Consider the following 23,861-nt stretch of genomic DNA (forward strand, 5'->3'; position numbering starts at 1 on the left):
GTAATTTCCTTGGAAAAAGTGCACGGTTTTATAGTTCAGGGGAATCTTTGTAATTTCCTTTGTGTTGAATTGGACATTTGTTAGTAAAAATAATCGAAAGCATCTTACGGTGTCGTTTTCTTAAGTATCTATTCTAATTGGAAATTACTCCTCGCATGGATACGTTTTCCCTAATCATTCTCTCTCTCTCTCCCCATCAGATTTTCTCTCTACAAGCAACATGGAAGTGGAAACGCTAGCCAACGGCAACAACACCGCCGCCAACGCCGCAGTCCCACCCACGGCGGCGGCCGCCATCGCTGCGGCCGCGGCCGCAGCAGCACCGTCTTCGAAGTTGACTCAGCTGGCGGAGTCACTCAAGCTGGAACACCAGTTCTTGAGGGTCCCCTTCGAGAACTACAAGAAGACGATCCGCGCCAACCACCGCGTCGTCGAGAAGGAGGTTTCCGCCGTCGTATCCGGAGTGTCCGATGCCGCCGACAACGGCGAATTGTCCGCCGTCGAGCACCTCAATTCACTTGTTTCAAGATTGCAAGGCCTCAAAAGGAAGGTATACATAGACCCTAACCTAAGTCACATTATTCACGATCGCGTGCGTCTTGAAAAACATCCCGAACTACTAAAATTCACGAGAGGGATGATTGAGAGCAAAAGCATAGGGCACTGTTGGAAGATTACGTGACTTTAAGTCACATGATTCACGTGCCGTGCGTCTTTTAAAACATCCCAAACTACTAAAATCACGAGAGCAAGGATTGACAGCTCTCGCGAGGATTGAGAGCGAGAGTGGGGCTTCTACTGGAAGATATGTAACTAAGATCCCAAGGTTGGTTTGTGAGAAAACACGGGATGTAAACGTAATTTAAACTATGATTTATGAGAGAACTGGCTGTAATTTGATGTGTCCCATACGAGTATTGGCTTCCTTGTTGGGAATTCAATTGGACCAAGGGCTTGTTAGTTTTCTTGATATAGGAATACCATTCATTTTCCAAAATTTAAAGAGATGATCATAAAGCAGTGTTAATTGGGTTCAGTTTCAGTATTCCATGGTCGGAGAGTAGCTGTGGTAATTGACTAATTGGTAATTTCGGTTCCGATTGTTTATTGTAATAACAATCAGAATCAGAATCAAGGACATTGCCATGGCCAAAAATAAAGCAAGATCTTCTTGAATTTGTAATAGAAATTAGGAGCAGTTATTGTAGTTGCATATTGGTCTGTATATGGATATTTGAACTTGACTGTACTCCGTATCTAGTTTCCACTACCAGTCGTTGAGAAAATGTGGTATGCATACCATGCTATTTAGTTTCTAAATTATGAGAACTGTGACTTTAATTTTGATTTCCCCACACAAGCATTGACTTGATTTGTTGGAATAGATTGAGGTTTCGCTTGATTTGTGTTAGTATGGAACCGGATTGGAGGTTGAAATTCAAGATTGCATTTCTTTCGTTTTCAAGAATTCTTTTAGAAAACTGTGAATTGAAGTCCGATTTGATGAGTCCATTTTTCTGGTTTGGCGCAGAACTTGCTCTGATTGTCTTTTTCATCATCTTCAAGGACACTGCTAAAGAAAAACGTCCTTGAATAGATTGAATGTTTGGAATTGTTATCTTGCATATGTGGTTTCTATTACCTTTACAACTACTATATTGATACTACTGTCGTCAATCAGTTGGAAGAAGGGAGCCGTACAGAGCACTTGCAAGCACAGAGGTGCCGCACTCGCCTTGATCATTTAGAATCAGCAGACGCAGACAACTTATCAGAATGGAGTGACATGCGCTTGAAACGCATACTAGTGGACTACATGTTGCGAATGTCTTATTATGATACTGCATTAAAGCTGGCAGAAAGCAGCAATATACTGGTAACGTTCTTCTCATTGGCCATTGCCCCATTTGTGCACGTCGGGTGATCTTAGGGAGATTTATTCTTCAAATATTATGGGGCGCAGTTCATGTAAAAAGGAAGTCTACCTTTAACTCCAAAAGCTGTGCTCCCATACATATTCCCTTTAAAATGTTTAAAAAGGAATTAAAGAGGGTGGTCCAGTGCATCTAGAGACTAGAGAGGGCAAGATATATCCATCATTACCTCTCCATTTACAGAGAGGATATTTCGGTGACTCGAACCTGTGCCACGAGGGATCCTAAGGGAAAAAGTTGCTCATAGCCACACATTGCCATCCTTATTTAGGATTGACTGCTCAACTTTCACAAGCCTATTACTTTCCCTCCAAATTTCCTTAAAGCATGGCACAAAGCTACCTAACTAGCAACTGTGTTTGAATTAGTTCATCATTACTTATACCATTCTACGCTTGTGACACCAATTGTGAAGGTTCTCCCATTCTGGCTCAATTTATTGGTATTCGGGATTACCTGAAAGCTCCCTGCAACGAAAAGAGAGTTGTTGCCTTTTCAAATGCTTTTCTGAGGAACAAGCACTTCTAAATCTCCCAACAGCCTCCTATAATAGCACATCAGCAAAACATTCCTTTGTGCATGTGCAGTCATCCACTGCATCCTTCCGTGGACATTTCAAATGCTCCTCTAAGGAAAAGTATTATGTCATGATGACAAAAACTCTATAATCCTCTCTTCATCAATGAGGCAAAAGGGAAAAGAAGATTGATTAGCTTGCACCAGCAGTGTATCACTTATTCATTGCTCTTTGGTTATATTTCTTTAATTGCCATTCTGATTTGCAAATTACTGTCTTTTCTCTCCTTTATGCTATTCTGGTTAATCTTTATCTTTTTGTATCAGGATCTTGTTGATATTGACGTGTTTAATGAAGCAAAAAAGGTTATTGACGCTCTTCAAAATAAAGAGGTAGCTCCAGCACTAGCCTGGTGCACCGATAACAAGTCTAGGTTGAAGAAGTCTAAGGTACATGTTATATTTTAACACCATTCTTCTTCTTCTCTTCCAAGTTTAACTCCGAGAGAGATGATTCTATTTCTTTCCTCTCTTTTTTTGGCTTTATTTAAGAGCAAAGTCTTACACAGATTTGCATGCACTTCTCCATGAGTTGTACGTATGACATTACCTATTATGGACAATTTCACACCAATGAATTTTGTTTAAGCTACTTGCTTTATACTTTTGAAGTTAAACAAGAAAAGGAAGAAAACATCAAGTTTTTTACTTGTATAAAACAGCTAGACTTCCGTGTCAACAGCTAGACTTTTGTATCATTCTTTGGGAAGAGAAGATATACGGAACTGTATGTGGGTCTTTTGCAATTGTTAACTCGGGCAGATTGATCAATATTCGTTTAGAAAGATGGAATCAAATGTCATAGTAGGCAGATGATTCATAATCATACAATGCTTAGCTCTTTCGAGTTCTGACTGCCCCTGCATCACAGCACTGTATGATTGTGTAAATTAAGGATGATGTATCGTTATGGTTTTCCAAGTACCATTATTTCCTCAAAGATGGTTGTGCTGATAAGACCACGGCAATCAAGCAAGCATGAACTTCTTTTTTCTTTCTTTGAGATCAGTGCGAATGAATTGGGGAAATGGAATTATGTTGGTGTCTGAAGAAATTTCAATGGATTCGTGAGGAGTAACTCTGGGGAAAACTGGTTACCTAATAGACAAATGGTGGGGGAGAGAAAAACAATGCATCTCTATCTTAAATGACAAGGGGCTTCTTGGCATTCTGTGACTATTTGGAATGATTATCTGAAGTTGCTGTTTATTTCGAAATTGTCTTTGAGCATGTAAGGGTCTTCTTGTGGAATGTGATTATCATTTATTTGTACCTGATTAAAGTAGCTTTTGTTCTACTAATGAATTGAGGCAGGGAATTTGGATATATTCTCGAGAATCATTTTATTGTATCTGGGTTGTTTATTTTCCTCAGAGCCCAGCTGTCTGCAAGTTTATCTGGTCTGTCAATCTGAATCTGGGATTTCCGCATGTTCTACCGAATTCCAGTCCATAAACTATTTGACCAACTGCTAAAGCGCAATTCTTTGCAACTTGAATCACTTAACTTTCAGAAACAGATTGAATTTACGCTTATATCTAAAGTTGATGCACAACGAAGTGACAAACTGGTCAGTAGTTCCGATGCTTTAGCTTTGTTTCAGATGCCAAAAGAACATTAGTGATGTGCTGTTAAAACTTTGATCCAGACTCCGGAGCAAGTATTCAACCTAATTGAGATCAAACAAAAGGGTTTGTAGCAAGAAAACGTTGGTGTTTTGCTTGGGACTTGAAACATCAAAGCTGAGTGAAGATAAAGTTGTAGCAAGGAAACCATTGGGGTTACTACTACAACTTGCAACTGGGAGTTCCGTGAACCTAATGACTGGTTTGTGTGAGAAGGAAAACCTTTGATCACCTGGAATGGGCGTGGTTTACATACTCAGTTAAAAGCATTGGAGGTCAGGGATTTGGATTTTATGTGACTTTTTTCAGCATTAAACCATAATGCATCAGCTTATGGGGGGTTCTTAGGTCAAGGTATGTAAGTATTGAATGAGGCGATCACAAGCATGGTGCTTGACAGCTTCCTTCTGGCTTATGGAAGAAAAATAAATTTTTGCGTCGGATATAACTTTTAGGAAGGACATTCTTTTTTAGCAATCTCTTGATGTAGACTAGGAATCGGTGTGAGGTGTTTCTGGAAAACTGCAGGTTCACCAGTTTGACTCCTAATTGTACGTCAATACACATAGGCATGGATATCAAGGCTGAAAATTTGCAACCGAAACAAGGAGGTGCAGATGTGAAGAGCTCAAAGGAAAATGGTGCTAATGTTTGCCTATTGACATCACTGGAAGTAAGAGAATGCATGTTCAAGGACTACTGAACCGAAAAAGATTGCGATTAAGGGGTTTTTAGGTAGATACGAAGGATATGTAGAATATCTAGGCTTCTAGCAAAGGGACTACTATTAAAGAACCTAGCCTGGTCAATTGCCGAAAAGAGTATTTCCAGAACTTTTAGCTGGTTTGTTGGGCAGATAAGGTTAAAAGTTCTGCCAACTTGTTGGTCAAGCTGACGATGAGGAAAGGTGAATAGCCATTCTCAAGTAGGAAATTGTTTCAAAACTAAGGAGCTCCTCCACTGATCATGTCAAAGGAACCAATAGACTTATAAGAAATCATGAACTCTGGAATACTTGAGTTGATAAATATCTAATACTTTTGGTTATGTTAACCGTTGTAGCTGACTTCTAGCCCCTAGGGGTGTGAAAATGTGAACCATGAATAGTTGGGTAAGCCACATCATTTGAATTGAGGTATGGGTAACAAATGCATGCTTGATATCTTCTTACTGTTGATCGTGAGTACATACCTGCTATTTATCAAAATAGGAAAAAATACTGGCCGGTAATATCTATTCAGTTGAGGCTTTTTTGGAGGAGGTGATATCAGGCATATGCTGCATTTGTATATCAGTACTTGCAAGGGAAGTTTTGGAGCCTCTCTCAAAACAAGCGTGCATGCTATATAATACAGAGTTTTACTTATAGATTTTGAAATTCATTGGGAACTCACTTTTTTTCTGGTGACAAGCAAGTCTCATTGGCAAATCAGGCACCACTATTTTCTGTCCCTTTTTGGTTCTTTTTTGCCTCCTTTGTGGGAGGGGGATAGTTAGACTTTTATATTACTCTTTTCTTGTTTTAAGAATCAAGTTGTTCTTCCATAACATTCTCGGGGTGGTTCACCAAGAACACAATATGCTATCCTGGAACCAAATTGGTCCATCGGTTGACTGCAGTATAGGCAATACTTGGTGATAAAATGGATTTATGTAGAAATTGAAAAATCAATGGATACTAGGACATTCATCATAGTTAGTGTTACAAATTACATGTACAAGTGTGAAGGAAAAAATTTGCTTGGATGAAGAAGTTCTGGGGCAGATGGTTATTTCAGGACATGGCAGTGCTCTTTAAGCAGTCAAAAGACTGAAGTTCATCTGTAAGGAAGCATCTGATAGCTTTCTGTGGCTTTTCCATTTAAATAGTCTCATATTGTTTACGTGAACTGGAGTCTGGAGCTTTAAATATTTCTCTGGTGTGCTGGACAATCGTAAGTTTTATACGCTGGCGTGCTGGACAATCGCAAGTTCATAAAGCGACATCATGATATGTTTTCTTTTTGTTTGCGACGTGGGGAGGTGGTGTTATGTAGTATGTCATAAAAGTTATGCCATCTTGACTTGTTTTGATGGCATGCAAACTTGTTTGACGCTACAATTATTTTCTTTACAGAGCAAATTCGAATTCCAGCTGAGACTTCAAGAGTTCATAGAGTTGGTTCGAGCTGAAAACAACTTGCGAGCTATTACATATGCGCGGAAGTACCTTGCACCATGGGGAACTACCCATATGAAAGAACTGCAGCGGGTCATGGCTACCCTAGCTTTTAAAAGTAGCACTGACTGTGCTACATACAAGGTGAACCATGTCCTCATTCCATATCAAGCTGCTTGTAACCACGGATGGCCTTCCTCCACATTAGCAGTTTTATTGATGTTCCCTCTTTCTTTCTTTGATATTAAAGCTTTGACTATTGCATGAGACCTATTGATTGTAGATTGGATGGTGTCTCATCAATGTGATGACTTCAGTAGCTAATTAAAGTATTCTCCAATAGTTAAGAAAACTGTTGTTAACTGTCGTGGATGTACTATGTATGATGAACCCATGTCATAATTCATCTGCATCCATATCAACCTTGATTCATTTCTGCATATGTTGATGTGACATTTAACTTGTCAACATTCCCATAGATGCTTTGTGACACGGTTTTGTGGTCAAATTCGCTTGCTCTTGCAGCCTTCAATTGGTCAGATATGGCTTTCATTAGGTGCTTAGTGGTAAACCAATATGCCCGTCTATTACATCTACTCCTTGTAAATATGTTTCCATTTTGACAATAAGCCTAGATATTGCCTCCTTTGATCAGTGGTTTACCTTTGCTTTGAAGCTAATGTCTTATAGATTGGTGCTGTGCGATTAATTGTACTCTTGTGCAATGATTTTCAGGTTTTATTTGAACCCAAGCAATGGGATTACCTAGTGGACCAATTCAGACAGGAATTCTGCAAAATATATGGCATGACCTTTGAGCCTTTGCTGAATATTTATCTGCAAGCGGGCTTGTCTGCTTTGAAAACTCCGTATCCACATTCAGTCTTCATATCTGACACTTAACTTAATTATTGTCCATATCTGAATTTTAACTGTTTTTGTGTGGCCTCAAATACCATCACTACTGGGACCAGACATAAAAATGAGATGCTTGACCCTTGTCAGTTCTTTCGCAAGATTTCTGAAAATGTTTTTTTTTCCCTCGGGAGCTTCAGATTTGCAATATGTATTCAACTTGTCATTGGATTTATATGCGGATAACTCTTTGTATTTGTTATTTGAATATGTGGTTTTACCTTGACCTGATTTAGATTCTGCTACGAAGATGATTGCACCAAAGAAGATCCTTTGTCACAAGAGAGCTTCCGCAAGTTAGCACAGCCCTTACCATTTTCAAAGCAGCATCATTCAAAGCTCGTATGCTACATAACTAAAGAGCTTATGGACACAGAGAACCCCCCACTAGTCTTACCTAACGGCTATGTCTACAGCACTAAGGTTAGTTGTTATGCCCTTTCTTAAGCTATGCAATGCTATTCTTACTGCCAAAATGGTCCGTAATATGAATACTGATTCATTTCCGTTTCTGAAACCCTTGGACTACTGCAATTTTTTAGTAGCTACTGCATCTTTAGTTCTTCATCTCCTCTCAGCTGCTTCAATTTTGATTACGAGGCCCTATTTGGTTTAGTTCGTGGTTTATGTTTCTCTGGACAAAAAACTTGTTTGGTTGATGGTTTTCCAAACTTATTTCTTGTGTTTTTTTTTTTTTGTAAAGGAGCCTACATTTGGTAGAACATCAAAAAGATGTTATCGAACTCCTGGTTATGATTTTTGGAGTAATAAATGAATCAGATGCGAAAAGCATGATTGTTTTGGAAAAGTGTTACTCGGAAACTGATTTTGGAGGCTGCTACCAAACAATTTTTTACGTTTTGGTTTCTGAGATTTCCACAGCCCATATTGTCATCTTCATAAATAAGTTATTTTCCTTCTTTGCTTGTCTAATGTCTCTTTTGCGTTGGCAGGCTCTGGAAGAGATGGCGAAGAAGAACAATGGCAAAATCACTTGCCCGAGGACGGGTCTAGTCTTCAACTACTCAGAAGTTGTTAAGGCCTATATTTCGTGAATCCACATGGCTATGGTTTGTTGTACATTTCAAATCTGAAATTAGGGTCTCCTTCCTGAGTTCCTTCACTGGATTAGCTTCTCTTTTGATGGTTCGAGACCTACCATATGTACATAAGCAAATGACTTGTTCCTGTACCTTGTACTAAATTCCTGTTATTTTTACCGGAATAAAGTCTCTGGTACTTTCTATTGATCTAGTGGCAACTTTCAATGGATATAGTAGGCAAGTCTCCGGCTGCATTCTTGTAAATTTATACAAGTCTGGAACTTATTTAGGTTTAGCTTTTGGTTTATCTTTTCGTCGTAATTTTGAGATTAATCTAACGAACGAATCGGAAAAATATAAACATATGGATCAATGATAAAAAAATTCAAATAAGACAACACAGTCAGCACTTTAAACAAGACATAAGCCTGGAGATTGGCAATAAAATACTCCATCAGGTCCTCAATATCTCAAAAGGAAATAGTAGTTGAAATTGTTTAGCAAATGAAATCACGAGTCTATGATGATTTAGCTTTTATAAGTTAAATCTTGAGCACTTTAAAGATGAAGTCCAAGGTATATTTTCTTCCTGCCTATGGTTAATTGGTTATAAATCCAAAAGTATTCCAGATTTCCATCCACGAGGCAGTAGGACTGCCAAATGAACTAAATTACTTGAGTTTGAATTCATGATTGTTCGTTAAAAATTTATTTTAAGATTGGTTTGCTACATAATCAAACTAAGCTTGATTTTTTTTTTTGAAGCTCGTTAAGATTTCAAGCCAAACTTGTACAAGTTACTATTTTGCTCGTTCAATTTATTACTATGTAGTATAAAAAATTCAAACTATTCGAAATCAGCTTGTTTCGTAAACAAGTTAAGTTTAAACGTATTTTTAAAGCTCATGAAGTTATCAAATCAAATTTGATCACCTGCTTTACTCGTTTAGCTCGTTTATCACTTCTACAAAGGCAGCCGAATTCTTAACCTATGGTGCAAGAGTCGAGGAAATTCCACACTTAGGAACATGGCAAAGAAAATGTGAAGTCAAGCATATTCTCACCCAACTTTGGGAGCTCTGGTAGGGTCCCGTTTGGAAAATCTAAGAAAGAAGGGTTTTATTTTTTGTGTGGGAATCTTCTTCTCTTTACTGCTTGATTTTTCCTCACTTTGGCCAAAAGTATTTCCTACCCTTTTTGGTTTTTGTTTTTTTGGATTCATCTGCATAAGAAGAACCAAAATGGTAAATAGTCAATCTTTATTTTTTAAAAAGGCAATTTCAAGATCAAAAATTATGTGCTTACGCAAATAATTTTCCTATCAATATGAATTTTATTTGATAGATCTCATTGAGATCTTTAATACGGTGAAAAAAAAATTGAAAAATTATTTTTCATTAACTTTATTTTTTAGTTTGAAAATATGAAATAAGTACTTATTTTTTAAGAAGGTGTTCTGGAACGGGGCATACTCCTACTTGAAAACGACAGTCTAAATTAGACCGTCTAATGCAAACATTAAGTTAAACAAATGAAAAAATCTTCTGTGGAATTCCAGTTTTTTTTGAGTCTTTTTTCTTATTTGGTCTTTATTTAATTTTTTTTATTTAATAAATTTGTGTCTGTTTTCTTTTAGATTATTGATTTATCTTTTCAAGATAAATTAGAAAAATAAAAATTTATCTTTTCAAGTTAAACACAGCATTGGTTTGTATTTTAAAAAGTTTTTTGAAAAATAGTAGGGGTAATAAGTGGAGAGAGATAGAGAGAGAAATATTGGAAGTAGGATGAATCTAGGAGGAATTTTTTTTAAAATTCTTTTCAAATAGCAAAAAGAACAAGGCATAAAGCTCAAAAAACCAGTTTTTGAGCCTTTTTTGTGTGTGAATATTTTCAAAAATATTTATATTTTATATTTTTTCAAATTCTCTAAAAAAAAAGAATCAATTTTTGAAACGAATTAATAATTCATAAAAATTATGCGCAAAATTAAAAAAACCCCAAAAAAAATTGAATAAAAACAAGAAAAATTCTAAAATCAGCCTAATGGGCTGACAATAATAAATGTGTGAATGTGTATTAATGGGTATAAAAAATATACAGAAATACGTATTTTTCTTAGGGAAAATGACGGCCCAGGACGTGTTTTGATAATTAATACCCGCCAAGAACATGCTGAGAACATTTGTTAATGCTGAAAATGTCCTTGGAGGGTATTAATTATCAAACACATCCTTGGCCGTCATTTTCCCTTTTTCTTATCTTCTAGTGTGATTATCGTCAGCTCAGTTGGCTGACAATAGCAAGACTAGTGGGCTGACAATATCAACACCTTAAAAACAAAGTACTAAGAGAAAAAGTCCCGAAAAAGCCTCGGTCTCATCGAACCCGGTGTGAATGGGCCCCACACAGCCGGTGGCCAGTTGGACCGCACCTCACTGTTTCCCAGGGACCCACCCTACGCGTGTCGTCACGTCGTTATCAGTCGGTCGCTAGCGTGCGAAGCCCGCCACCATTGCCCTCCCTGGCCCACCCAACCACAAAAAGTCAAGAAAAGCAATTACTACTACTCCCTATTCAAAGCGAAGACCCCAATAATGGGATTCCTCCACTCATTCACAAACCCTATCAGAAATCAATTAGGTAAAATTCCTCCCTCCATTCTTTCTTTACTCTCTCACCAAACCACCACTAATTCCCCTCTCTCTTCCCCCCTCTCTCTCTCTATGCATACCTCTAACTTTGTATTCAGGTAATTTGTTCGTCGGATCGGATTGTGGTTAAGTTTTTCTTCGATCTTTGACCTTTGAAGTTTCGTGTACTAGTACTTGTCTGTGATCTTCGTCTCATCGTTTAGTTGATATATTGACTTGGATCTGATTATAGTATCTGCGTCCTTGCTTTCTTGGATCGTAGATCAGTTGGTCGTGTGTAGATGCGTGTGTTTCTGTATGTCTCCAAAGTGTATGTATATTAGATCACTTGGTTGTGTTTTTGTGTATGGCTACAAGTGTGTATTTAAATTTTTTTTTTTTGGGGGTCAATCGGAAACTTTCAAGTGTGTATTTAGATCACCTGGTTGTGTCTAGATGTGTTTATTTCTGTATGTATGCAAGATTTTGATTTGATTGTTTTCTTGTTTCGTACCTTTCCTCTCTCTCTCTCTCTCTCTCTCTCTCTCTCTCTCTCCGTAGCAGTGCGTCGAGCCGTTGACTGAATGATCGGTATCATGGCTTGTGGTTCTCTTTTGGATCTACTTGTTTTTAAGGGTAAGGGGAATTTACCCAGATAAATGATTAAGTTTTCCGTAGTGCAGGAAGTCAATTTTTTTGGGTTTATCTTTAAAGAGGAATTAATAGTTTGTTTTTTAGCGTCAACTGTTTTGGGTTGTTGGAACCGAAGATGGGTGAAAAGGAATATTAATTTTTTGTAGTACAGAAAGTCAATTTTTTTGGGGTTTAACTTTGAAGAGGACTTAATGGTTTTCTGTAGCCTGAATTGTTGTGGGTTGTTGGAGCCTATAATGGGCGACAAAATCTTGTATTGAAGCAATTGATCATTGGGGAAGTAACTTCTCCTTGTGAATATCAATCGGAGTTTTATGATTTGGATTATGGTGTTTCTTCATGTGTGATTGTGTAAAATGACTTGACATTAACAGATGAACTGCTTCAAATGGAAAGTTAAGCTTGCTTTGCTGGACGAACATGTTATTATATAGGAAGATTTCTTTGGTAATTGGGGGTCTCTTTTGGGATTGGGTGGTTCTCAGGTAGGCTTCGTTAAGTACTGCCACTGTTCAGCTAGGATCCACCTAAAGAGCTACCATGTATCTTCTATTTTTGGAAAGACAAACGATATTCAGCACTTCAATGAAGAACATGCAGTGAAGCATAAGTGCTTTAATGATGGCATAGTGGTAAATTTGGAAACTGCTAAATGTCCTTGAACAGTTTAGCTAAACAAAGAATTTAGTGTCCAGGTAAAACTCGTTTTGATAGTGGTTTCGGTCAAGGAGGGGAAGGATGTTTCAAGTGTTCTACTAACATTTGCATAATAGGGATATTCAAAATAGTTTGGTTGCTTTTGTGGTGAAATTCTTTATAAACTCCTTTTGCCGCTTGCAATCTGCTGCATGTTGTTACGGAGTCCAATGGAATCAATTTTGTGACTTGGTAATAGCTGTTCGTTGTTTTCTTCTTCTGCCTGCAGGGATTAAGTTCGTAACTTGAAGATTGCTAAGTATTCAACCAGGACAGACGGGACACAGTTAGTCTGAACGGACTTCAACAGGGTTTTTGAAAGATATCTTCGCAAAACGTTTTTCAGGGCATGTGTTAAGGCATTATATATTTATTGAAGAGGGAGATTGGAGCTAATTGATTGGCAAATCTTGGAAGTCATGCCTGTTTCAGGGAACGAAGATAAGGTGGTTATTTCATTTACATACTATTGCTAACAATGGTTAGATGACTCTACTAGTAATCTTATTGCTTGATTGATTTATTACTCTTCTTTTGGCAGACTCTGGTCATTGCCCGACAATCTAGTAATTGTTCTACAGGGGTACCTATCAAGAAACGGAGGTTCCCATTGGTCAGGACTACTTCATCTCCACCTCCAGAACCATCTACGCATCATGCAGAAAATGATACTCCACAGAAAGAGCTTTGTAAGCCAACCCAGGACTCTTCCCTTTCTGATGCTAGCATTGTCACAAATTCTCCTGGGATATCCGATGCGAGCAAGAGTTCTTTTCGGATGGAGATGAAGGGAAGCCCTGCTGATACGAACTTCAACCTAGTCCAAAACAATGTTAACTTGTCTAGAGTGAAACTTGAAGAGCCAAGCCTCTCCATTTTCTCAGGTTCTATGGATAATATGGACAGCAAAAAGATGCTGATTTCAGATACCAAGCTGCAGTTAGCACCTAATGAAGGACTTGCACTCAATAATGGGAAGGAAATAGCTATCAAAGAGAAAGTTCAAAGGGCTTGCAAACTTGAACTTTCTACAGTTACTGAGAATGCTGACTTGTCGTTAGGGCTGAAGGAACCTCTTATTCCATCTTTGGCAGGTCAAAATATTGAACAGAGTTTCCAGAAACCAGATAAAGTAGATCCTCCTTCATTCTCTTTGTCTTTAGGCAAGGGAATACCCATTGCTAATAATAATGTGGATGATGATAGAGCCCGGGTACCTGCGAACAGATGTAATTGGGATCTCAATACTACTATGGATGCTTGGGAGGGTTCTATGGGTGATGCCACTACTGCTGCAGATCAAGGAGCTTTTGGTTTTGATGGTTCATCCAATGGGATTGGTGGTTTGCAAGATGCGCAGCAGTCTACTATATATTCAGCTGGAATAGTTGGAGTTGGTGCTGACTTGGGGCAACCCTCAACTGGTGTGGGTGAGCAAAGATCCTATTCGCCTATGTCGTCATTATGCGCTAGCAAGCAATATAAACCTGACGATTCCCTCCATCTACGCTTGTGTACCTCTTTTCTTCCCTCAAATTTCAGTGTAGAAACTTCTGGTTTATTATCCAAAGTAGCATCAAGCAGTATTCAACCTAGTTCAAATTTTCTTGGAGTGTTGTTGCCAACCGGAAACCCTAATTCTGTTAGTTGTACGACAGTTAAATTAGAATCACATGACGAGAGTGCTAAACCATATCTTGCAGAAGCAAGGGGAGATCCTACGAGATCTTTGGATTTTAGAGCTGTTAAGCATGAAGTGGTAGAGAAGCACAGTCTAGAAACTCTTAAAAAGTCAGTTACTAGCCCCCACAAATTGGTTCAACACATGCCAGTAAAATCTGAGCCGGTTCAGGTGAATCAGGAAACACAAAGAAAAGCTAAAGAGACATCTTACCAATCAGATGGGAGGGTTGCACAAGGTGAGAAGAACTGTTCCTCCATGCATGTGAAGCCTTTAAATTCCCAGAACCCATGTCCTTCAGCGTTGCCTACTTGTTCAACAGAGTTGTCTATGAGTGGGGATCCGTCGAAACTACCAGAATATGCTGACTGTACTACTAAAGAAGTCAGCATTAATAGTGCAACACCAGATGAAAGCTGCAATAATTTTGATCAGGTTGCTTCAGAAACTGTTGTTCCGTATGTAGATCATCAAATTATAGGATCGAATGTATCTGATGGGATCACAGAAACTTTGGGTGCAAAAGATTTAATTAATAAGGAGTCTGGGAATTGTAGACATACTGAGATGCCTGGACTAAATGTTACGAATGACCATACTACAGATTCGCATGGAAACGTTGAGGGATCAGTAAGTGATGAGGAAAAATTCAACATCTCTGAGGAAGATTCTTTTAGTTCTGATTTTGAGTCAGATGGTAACCATGCTCAAGTCGCTCCAGGGGATGGAAGGGGCAGACAATTTCGTGAAGATGACGAGGAATATGAAGATGGTGAGTTTCGAGAACAACTATTGCATGGTTCTAGTGAAGGACCCATTGTTGAGAAAAGAGAAGCAGAAGATGATAACCTTGGTGGTTCTGACATGGACATAGGTTCTCCTTGTGAAGGCATTATTATGGAACCTGGGGTCAATGAAGAGGAAAGAAAACTGGAAGATCGTTGTGAGACAAGTGATGAGCACATCAAAGAGTGTGTTGGTGCGGTCATCAATGAGAAAGCCAATCAAGGCATCGATAAAGATGGTTCAATAAAGCTGGTTCACGTCAAAGAGTGTGATATTTCATTGACAGTTGACGTAGCAGGAACTGGATCTGATGAGAAGAGTCACGTAAACAATACTCCAAGGAAGCTACTTGATCAAGTAGGAGGGAAAGATACTCGGAAGGGTCAAGAAATGGAGTTATCATCTGCTGGAGCTACTACTACTGGTAGCCAAGATAGTGTAACAGCAGGTGTTCAGGATGCAGGTGACAATTCTAAAGGAACTGAAACTCTGGAAAAAGTTGATTCAACTCTGCCAAAGACCGATGCATCTCTAAATGTTGACGCTGCTTCTAAAGATGCCAACACTGGAGGTAACCGGAGCCGGATTATTACTTTGCCTAGAGCTACAAATGTCTCTCCTTGCAGAACAAGGTCTATTCAAGGGAGGTCGTTTCCATCACGAAGTGGAAGAGAGAGGTTTTTTGATTTTGACGAAGAGAATCCCCGTGGGAATAGGTGAGAAAATCCTTCCCAACTGCTTGTTCTTTTCTTGTACGCTTCTTTTTGTTTGTTTTTCTGGATTACTATATTTGTTTTGTTTGTTTTTCTGTTTCTTGCATTTCAGAGATGAGATCTACAATGATGGTCCACGCAAATACAGTAGAGATAGGTTTCAAGATCAGTCTTTCAGAAATTCCAGACAAAACTTCATGCGTGGAAGAGGGAGGGCTTCTGGCCGTTCAGACGGTCAACGTGGTAATTGGGATTCCAGCCGCGACTTTCCTTCAGAGAATTACAACAGTCCATCTGATTATCGATTTTCCAGGCATAAGCGTGCTCCTCCTGATGGGGAGCTTGATTGTCGTGGTTTTATCGCTCCTGTACCAAATGGTGCTTTTATAGGTTCTGGTAGGGGGGGAGGAAGGAAGCCATTGAATGATGAATTGCCTTCGTTTCGACAACCATTGCCAAGGAGGCACTCCCCTGGAGGTAGGGATGTGCCCGCAACACGTGGCAATCAAATGGTCAGAAGAATCCCGAGAAATATTAGCCCAAGTAGGCACATGGGTGAAGATAGATCAGATATGGTTGGGCTCAGGCGTGGTGACAAGTTTATGAGAGGTTTGCCAGATGATAATAGCATGGATAATCCTGTATTTCCGCGGCCCCAACATTCTTATGATGGAGTGGAGAATCAGTTTGTGAGGGGGAATAGAAACTTTTCATCTGTCCAACGAAGAGGGGGGCTTTCTCGAATTCGTTCGAAATCTCCAATTCGCTCCAGGACTCGTTCCCCTGTCCCATGGTCTCCTCCTAGAAGACGATCCCCTGATGGATTTAATGGGATTCCGGAATTAATTCACAGGAGATCTCCGGCTAATAATTACAGGAGGAGATCTCCTCCTTATATCTCCCGACCCGGTAATGATTTGAGGGATATGGAATCTGGAAGAGACCATGGTCACCTGAGGTCTGCTATGCCCAACAGGAGGAGCCCACCTGACCAGGTTTTACCTAGAAGGAGATTTGATATTCTAGATCCTCGAGAGAGGACGGATGGTGATGAATATTTTGGTCGATTTAATGAGCTTGGCGGTGACGGAAATGGTGATGAAAGGAGAAAGAGCGGCGAGGGTAGGGGGCCAGTTCGTAATTTTAGGCCTTCTTTTAATAATGGCGCTGACGCTGATAATTTCCATTTCCATGTAGAGGATGGCCCCCCTAGGCCTTATAGGTTTTGTCCAGAACCTGGTCTGGAGTTCCTTGAAAGAAACGATTTGAGGGAAAGGGACTTTGATGGGCGGATTAAGGGTAGATCTCTTAATGCATCTAGGCGAACTAGAGCCATGGAAGAGCAAGAAGGAAACTACCGGCATGGAGGGCAGGAATGGCGTGATGACGGGTTTGATGATGTTTCCCGTGGGAAAAGGAGGAGATTTTGACCTTATCTATTTGATGCTACTCCATGAACCAGAAACAGGTTTGTGTCTTATGAGTTTGTTAGAGGAGCGGCTGGTGTACATAGTTCTGGGCAGGGACCTTTTTGCATTTGCCTTTTAACATAGGGCAAAGTGTTTGCATTTAGTTGTGGCAGTAATGAGCCAGGATCTGGGGATGTCTTTGCAAAGAGATGGATGGATCAGCAAGCTTATATAGTTTTACTAGGGATGTCTCATCTTAAATAAAAGAAGGATCAACAGATCGGATTAGTTTTAACTCTTTATTTCCTTTATGGTCATATTGGGTTGCCTTGAACCTAGGGCATTGCTGCTTTACACTGGGTATAAGTCAGTAAATCGAAGCTGCCAGGTGGTGATGACTTTTTCATGTGGTAATCTTTCCTTAGTCATGCTTCAACATCTGTAATTTGACGTGGTTTGAGGCACTGCTTCTGGTACAAGACTACTGGCTCTTTCCTTTTTGCCTACTCCTGGGGTTAGCTGCAGGATTTCTGTCCAAAGTTAGCAAGTTCTGTACTGCAATAAATTATGTTGGTACTACATATTTCCTATGGTAATTTTCAAGATGTCAGTTTTTGTAAGTTTTTTGGATGGAGATCTCCCATTATGTTTTTCTATAGTAATTGGAGCTCTCTATATGATGATACTTGTCAGCTGGGTCAGACCACTGAACAAGCATGGAACACATCAACGGAAAACCAGTTGCAACATTTTGAGCCATGGAAGAGATCATGAACTGGGCACTCGTACTAATTACTTTCTGCTTCCCTGCATTCCTTTCATGGTCATGTGGACTGTGGCACCTCTGATTCTACCCATGCTTCGAAGAGCAGAAATTAGATGACCTTTCTAATGGGGACACCAGAATCCTCTTCATTCTCTTTGCTTCGTTATCAATTGAAATTTCCTGTTCAAGGTGCTTAGTGCAATATGGTATATTTAGGTTACAGGAAATGGTCGACAGGTATTTAAGCATTGTAATTTAAAGGAAGATTCCTGGTGGGAACCTCTCATGAACCACGTGCATTATTGGTCCGAAGTTATTTTGCGGAATTCCACCTTTGATGCTTTCAACGGTTAGCTATCAGTGCCGTTGTGGTTTCTTTTTGTACAGAAGGCATTGGCAGTAAAAAAAATTGCGTTGCAGCCGTGCATGCTGATGTCTTCTACCAGATCAATGAAAGGTTAGTTACAAAATCTCGTAATTTCTCTAACCAAAAAATAGTATTGTTAGACTCTGTATGTTACTAGATTGTGGAATCAAAAGCTGCTTCTTGATTATGAATGACTGTTGATTATAATTTTCGGTAATTGTTGGGACAGTTTTTAGGAAAGAAGCCTCAGGTGTGGGTTCCATTCTGTTTGTGACTAGGGAATTGGTCTTCCAATATTGCTCTGATCCATTGCGTTATGACATGCACTCTTGTGCTTCCCCTTCTTACAGCTTCAGGTTGTCGGATTTGCACATAGCTGGATCTTGTAGTTAGTTCGTCAGAGGTCTTGAGAGGCTAGCCCACTGCAGAGTTTCCCACAAGAGTTTTCCTGTTTTGTTCGACATGTAGAACGTCTATAATAACAGTAAACACTGCAACAATAATTGAACTGGTAATAATAAGCGGTGATTGAACAGTTTCATGATAAGCATGTAAGCATTGTGGAATCTATTCTTGCTACCTGTATTATGGATGCAGTTGAGCTAACCAGAAATTATGGCCTGTAACCTGGACCGTTAGCAGTTGCTGGAGGAACCACATTGCTTCATTGAAACTGGCTATATGGGAAACAGCTTCTACGGCAATGACTTGAATGTGGAGGTAGATTCCAGTAATTTCTTTATTTGTCTGGAAACTGGAATTAGGAGGAATTAGATGAAAGCTTTGGAAGGTGGTTTTGTTATTTTTTTAGGTAACACGGGATCATTGGTTCATTAATGCTAGGTATTTAACTTCATAGACGGTGATAAGCTGGCACGGGGCCATTATGACCTAGTCCCAATGGTTTGGTGTTATGGGATTATTTGTAATTTGAACGTGTTGTGATCCGTTTGTTGCAGTGAAGAACAAGCAGGAATGTTGCTGTTTCCAATATACTGTTTGTGGTGGTAGAAGTTTGGATGGAACAACCAGATCCTTAGGCATAGAGGTGGGTTGCTGGGGCAATTAACTTCAAGTATATCAGTGGGGAGGGAGATGGACAATCAGGGCTTTTGAGCTTCTTAGACTTCGGACTAGAAATTGGAAAATGGTGGATCTCATGGGAAAAGTTTTTTTTGTTAGTCTCGGAACGCATTCGTGCATGCACCGCCGTGGCATTTACACGGTTTTCGATTCTGGATACTTAAAAGGAGCGGATGAAACCGACCAAGACGGGTCAGGTTGACTTCCACATGGAGACAACTCCGTTATTAGTTTCAGATGCATACTGGAGTACTACTTTATTGATTAAGGAGGCAGCAGAAGTATGTTAGAGTCGGTGTTTCGCAGCTAGGGGAACATAAGTCACGGCTCACAAGGAGTGTAATGCACACAATTTTATGATTTTATCGATCTGATCAACTTTCCGGACCCACGTCATTCGACATTGAAGTAGGGCTCGTTTCGGATAACGATGCGTAGTTTACTGCTTCAACTACAAGTTTGTCTAAGCATTTTCGAGTCGTGTGATTTTGACGCTTTAGTTATTGGGGCTTGTAAGCGTGAGAGATCGGGCCAGAAATAATTTAAGAATCTTGCAGAATAGCATGACGACAGTAAGATAAGACGAGATAGAAACAATCAAGACAGGTCCTTTTCCTTGAATGGTTTAGGCAGTCTGGGATGCTATTCCACAGCGGAAATTATTAAAGTAGATTGTGGTCAATTACGTCAAGTTTTTTGCCTTTTTCCTTTATATAAGAAGGTAAAAAATGAGGTGTCTCGCATAATGTTGACGAATGATCCAAATCGTTCGAGTTTGAGCTCGTGTTCGATTAGTCCAAGTTCATTCAAGATCGGGTTTGTGACTAAATCAAGCCCGAAGAACTACTATTATGCTTGTAAGGTTGATGGGTAGTCGTAGAGATACTTTAAGTTACTCTAGATCGGCTTGGTTAAGACTCGTTTAAGATCGGCTCGCCTCGTTAACAAGCTAGGCATGAACGTATTTTTAAGAATTTTTGTTTGACCGGAAAAAAAAAATGAACGTATTTTTAAAGTTTGTTAAGCTTTTCAAACTAAGCTTAAACAATCAATTGTTTGGCTCACTTTATCCGCAAGGATGGAATCGGAGGGTCTAGTGGCGGCGGCCGTCAGGACAAGAATTTTAGAAAATACAATTATTATATATAAAAAAAAATTATCTCTAACTTATATAGTCTCGCCACCGTCAGATTTTTTTTCTTATTTTTTGTCATATACTAGTCCTAAATCTTCTTTTTTTTTTTAAGAAGAAAGAAGACCAAAAAAATAAAATAATATTAAGGATGAGGTGTAATTAAAGAAAAAAGAACTCTACACTTTCATTGTAAAATAACTTAATCTAAAAAATTTGTCTTTTTCGTATTCCATGTGCAAATGACAAACATCATTTATTATAATTTTTGTTATGTTATTTTAATTTTTTCTAGAGTCGATGATTATTAATATTGTAATGCATTTTTTATTTTTTAATATATATTTCGTCATTACTAGGATAAAATTCTGGTTTTATCCCTGTTTATCCGCCTTAAACAATAATAAAAGGAGGTTTGGGAGGGGGTGCAGGTGCAATAGATCCTCCCAATCTGGATGCCTTTCCAGTTGGGGTAATATTATTTAGGGCGCTGTTATTCGCAGCCCTTTATTTTCTTAAATAGCCTACCACATTTCGGTAAATGGTTGTTGAAAATCATACATAACATTTCGGTCGGTAAATAACTGTTGAAAACAAGATTATATTTCGGTAACTACATATCGAAAATATGTTTAACTTTCGGTAAACAACTGCCGAACATACATTTTCGGTAAATAACTGTTGAAAAAAATATTGTATTTCGGTAATTGGATGCTGAAAATATATGGGGAACTTAAATAGGAGTCCCTTCCTCTATAAATACTTAAGTCTTCATCCTAATGGGTTTAAAAACTTATCTTTCCATCCTCAAATTCAAATAAATCCTAAACTACCCTTTCTCTCTCCTAATCTTTCTCTCCCCTAATCTTTCTCTCTCATTATCTTTCCTAATTTATCTCATTCTCTCCTCTATCTTCTTTCTCTACTAATCTTCTTTCTCCAATTTTCTCTCACCTAATATCTAAAAACAACATTAAAAATAAAATTAATATCTACCAAAGCTTGAAATCCTCCATGAATTTGTCATGAATATGTATCATAAAATTTTCTCTACAAAATTACATTAAACAAAAATTATGACAAAATTTGGAGAAATCAAAACACATACCGAAATGATGACAAAATTTGTGAAATCACCATGAAACAGAAAACATCATGAACACGTATCGTAAAATTATGCCAACGAAACTACACTAAACCGAAATAATGACAAAATTCAGAGAAATCAAAACACATATCGAAATCATAACAAAATTTGTGAAATCACCATAAAACATAAAATATCATGAACACATATCGTAAAATTGTGCTAACGAATCTACACTAAATCGAAATAATGACAAAATTCAGAGAGACTGAAGCACATCTAAATCATGACAGAATTTGTACAAATAGTCGATCCGAAAAAATCCGCCACCAATACACATAGAATTCAATACTCTTGAACCCAAAAAAAAAAACCAACCACAAATTTCAGAAACTTAACAAGTTTTTCTACCTTCACCACAAATTCAACAACCACATACCAAATCTGTCACAAAGAAATCTTTTTTTTTTTGGTAAGTCAAAGAAATCTACTAATACTCTACTTATCAACTGAAAAGTACACCCAAGTTGCACTAGAACGAAATTGAACAACTGGGGACTCACGAACACGTTTTTGGAGTAGACAACAATTGGCTTTTTAATGATTGTCTTTTTGATAGTCTCCTCCAACCGAGAGCCGAAAGATGCAGTCATAGCTTGAATGGTGATGGGTCCTGCTTCTGTTGGTCGGTGAACGGTAAATCTAGCTCTTCTGAGGATTTTAGCGTTGTGGCCAATGGGGATTTTAGTGTGGAGGCGGCACTGGAAATCTCGTGGGTAGCGGAGGGAGGGCTAGTCGACGAGGAGGTTGTGAATGAGGATGATGTTAAAGGGCTGGTCGTCGGTTGGGATGGAGAGTGGTGGGGCGGTTTGGGATTGGACCGGAGGCGGATGCTAGCGGAGGCTCGTGGCTTAAGCAGATCTGGAGAGATTTTGTGGTGGTGGTGGGTGTAGATCGGCGTCGTTGTCGAGTAGAGTTTTGGAGTCATTTCTTATCAAAACTGTTTTGTATAAATCCCTATAATTGTGGGATAAAAAACATATGTATATTCAAAAATATTATTATATATATAAATATGTAGATAGGGGTACAATGGGGCAATATAACAATGTGAGGATGCGAACATAAGTATTTAAAACATATAGGATGGACACCTAAATAAGTCTAGTAAAGAGGATGCCTATTTAATTTCTTCAAAATATATCTCAATTTCGGTAACTAACTGTCGAGTATAATTAGAAATTTTTAACGGGCTATGAGAGAAAATAAAGGGCTGCGAATAGCAGCGTCCATTATTTATCGTCATTTTCCTGGACAGGAACGGATGGAATATGCTGCCGAACCAAACCTTTGTCCATTTGTGTGGACAATTAAGGAGCGGGTTTATAGATAATTATTAAAAGGCAGTACAAAAGTTGACAAAGTTCACGAATAATGCAACTTGGAACAATGAACACGCCAGTCCCTCATAATTCTCCTCTTTCTTGCACCTTCATAAAGGTCTCACGATTTCGTTTTGGGTTGTGGGTTGAAAATATTACGCCCATGCATGATAGAGAGAGAGAGTGTGGGGATATATAGATTTGATCGAGATTTATACAACTTTACACAATTTTCTTCATTGTTACTCCTATTAAAAAGATAGACAATTTCCGGACGAATATGAAGCGTGCCTGGAGAGAGAGTGTAGGGAATATATAGATTTGATCGAGATCTATACAACTTTACACAATTTTTTTCATTGTTATTAAAGATAGACAGTCTCCGGGTGATTATGAAGTGTCTGACAGGTGTTCAAGGAAGAATTACTCTGGTTTCAAAAGGCTCGCCAAAATTGGATCATGTTCGGGAATCGAAAACCACTAAGTTTTTCCATACGTCAACTTTGGTTCGCAGGAAAAGAAACAGAATTATTCCTTTCAAATTGGGAGACGGCTCTTGGACTGAACAACTTAAACGTGATACTAATCCACATTCATAAGCCGCACCATCAACTTGTAAATTTTATTACAGATCAGGCATAATCAATTCCGGTTGAGCAACTAAATAGTATGAGTTTCTTCCATCCTTTTTTCAGTGTTACATAAACAAATGAAGTGTAATTAAGTTTCAATCAGACAAACAAACACAGAAAGTTTGTTCTTTTTTTAAGATGCACACGTTTTCACCCATATATAGCTGCGGAGCAATTTTGTTCACCGGTGAGAGTAACGTGCATGATCCACATCCGGTGAAGTTGTTGGTTCCGATTCGGTAATAAAAAATGCTTATTTTGCAGGAATTGAGTTGTTAAGAGACCACACAAAAATTCAGCTCAATCCAAATTCGGTGAGTTGTTAAGTAACCAAGACGACGGGAATTCATCTCATGGACTATACCCCAAACTAACTAAACATTTTTATGCGGAAACAAGAAACAATCGAAAACAACCAAACTGGGAGAAACCCAATTGAGAAAAAGGCTCATGACAAAAAACTAGAGAGAAAACCTCCACAAAAAGAAGAAGAATAAGTAAAAGAGCGCAAATCAACAAGAAAATGAAAAAACCTTGCCATCCATCATCCACCAACCTAGATCTCCAACTCCGGCACATGCACAAAAAG

General features: G+C 38.7%; 2 protein-coding genes and 1 long non-coding RNA gene across 5 annotated transcripts in view; all 3 read left to right on the forward strand.

Moving 5' to 3' along the window:
- LOC131300519 (uncharacterized) overlaps positions 1-19,778 on the forward strand; it is a 28,350-nt gene extending 8,572 nt beyond the window's left edge. Inside the window, exon 2 of the long non-coding RNA XR_009190980.1 lies at positions 19,375-19,778. This is a non-coding gene — a long non-coding RNA (uncharacterized LOC131300519). The remainder of the gene's footprint in view (positions 1-19,374) is intronic.
- On the forward strand, positions 163-8,478 carry LOC131300518 (protein MAEA homolog). The gene is made up of 7 exons (XM_058326413.1): positions 163-550; positions 1,682-1,876; positions 2,778-2,900; positions 6,252-6,437; positions 7,029-7,162; positions 7,445-7,631; positions 8,162-8,478. The coding sequence occupies exons 1-7, from the start codon at positions 221-223 to the stop codon at positions 8,261-8,263; spliced, it is 1,257 nt and encodes a 418-aa protein (XP_058182396.1). The 5' UTR covers positions 163-220; the 3' UTR covers positions 8,264-8,478.
- On the forward strand, positions 10,797-18,143 carry LOC131300516 (uncharacterized). Of its 3 annotated transcripts, none has more exons than XM_058326410.1 (4): positions 10,797-10,894; positions 12,464-12,680; positions 12,776-15,417; positions 15,527-18,143. In XM_058326410.1, the coding sequence occupies exons 2-4, from the start codon at positions 12,654-12,656 to the stop codon at positions 16,842-16,844; spliced, it is 3,987 nt and encodes a 1,328-aa protein (XP_058182393.1). In that variant the 5' UTR covers positions 10,797-10,894; positions 12,464-12,653; the 3' UTR covers positions 16,845-18,143. The 3 variants fall into 3 exon arrangements, with proteins under 3 accessions (XP_058182393.1, XP_058182392.1, XP_058182394.1); XM_058326409.1 differs by having other exon boundaries at positions 10,858-11,003; XM_058326411.1 differs by lacking the exon at positions 10,797-10,894 and adding an exon at positions 11,454-11,520 and having other exon boundaries at positions 15,527-17,868.
- Positions 19,779-23,861: the final 4,083 nt, after the last annotated feature.

The sequence above is a fragment of the Rhododendron vialii genome, chromosome 9a (genome assembly GCF_030253575.1).
Source record: "Rhododendron vialii isolate Sample 1 chromosome 9a, ASM3025357v1".
In the NCBI taxonomy this organism is placed as follows: Eukaryota; Viridiplantae; Streptophyta; class Magnoliopsida; order Ericales; family Ericaceae; genus Rhododendron; species Rhododendron vialii.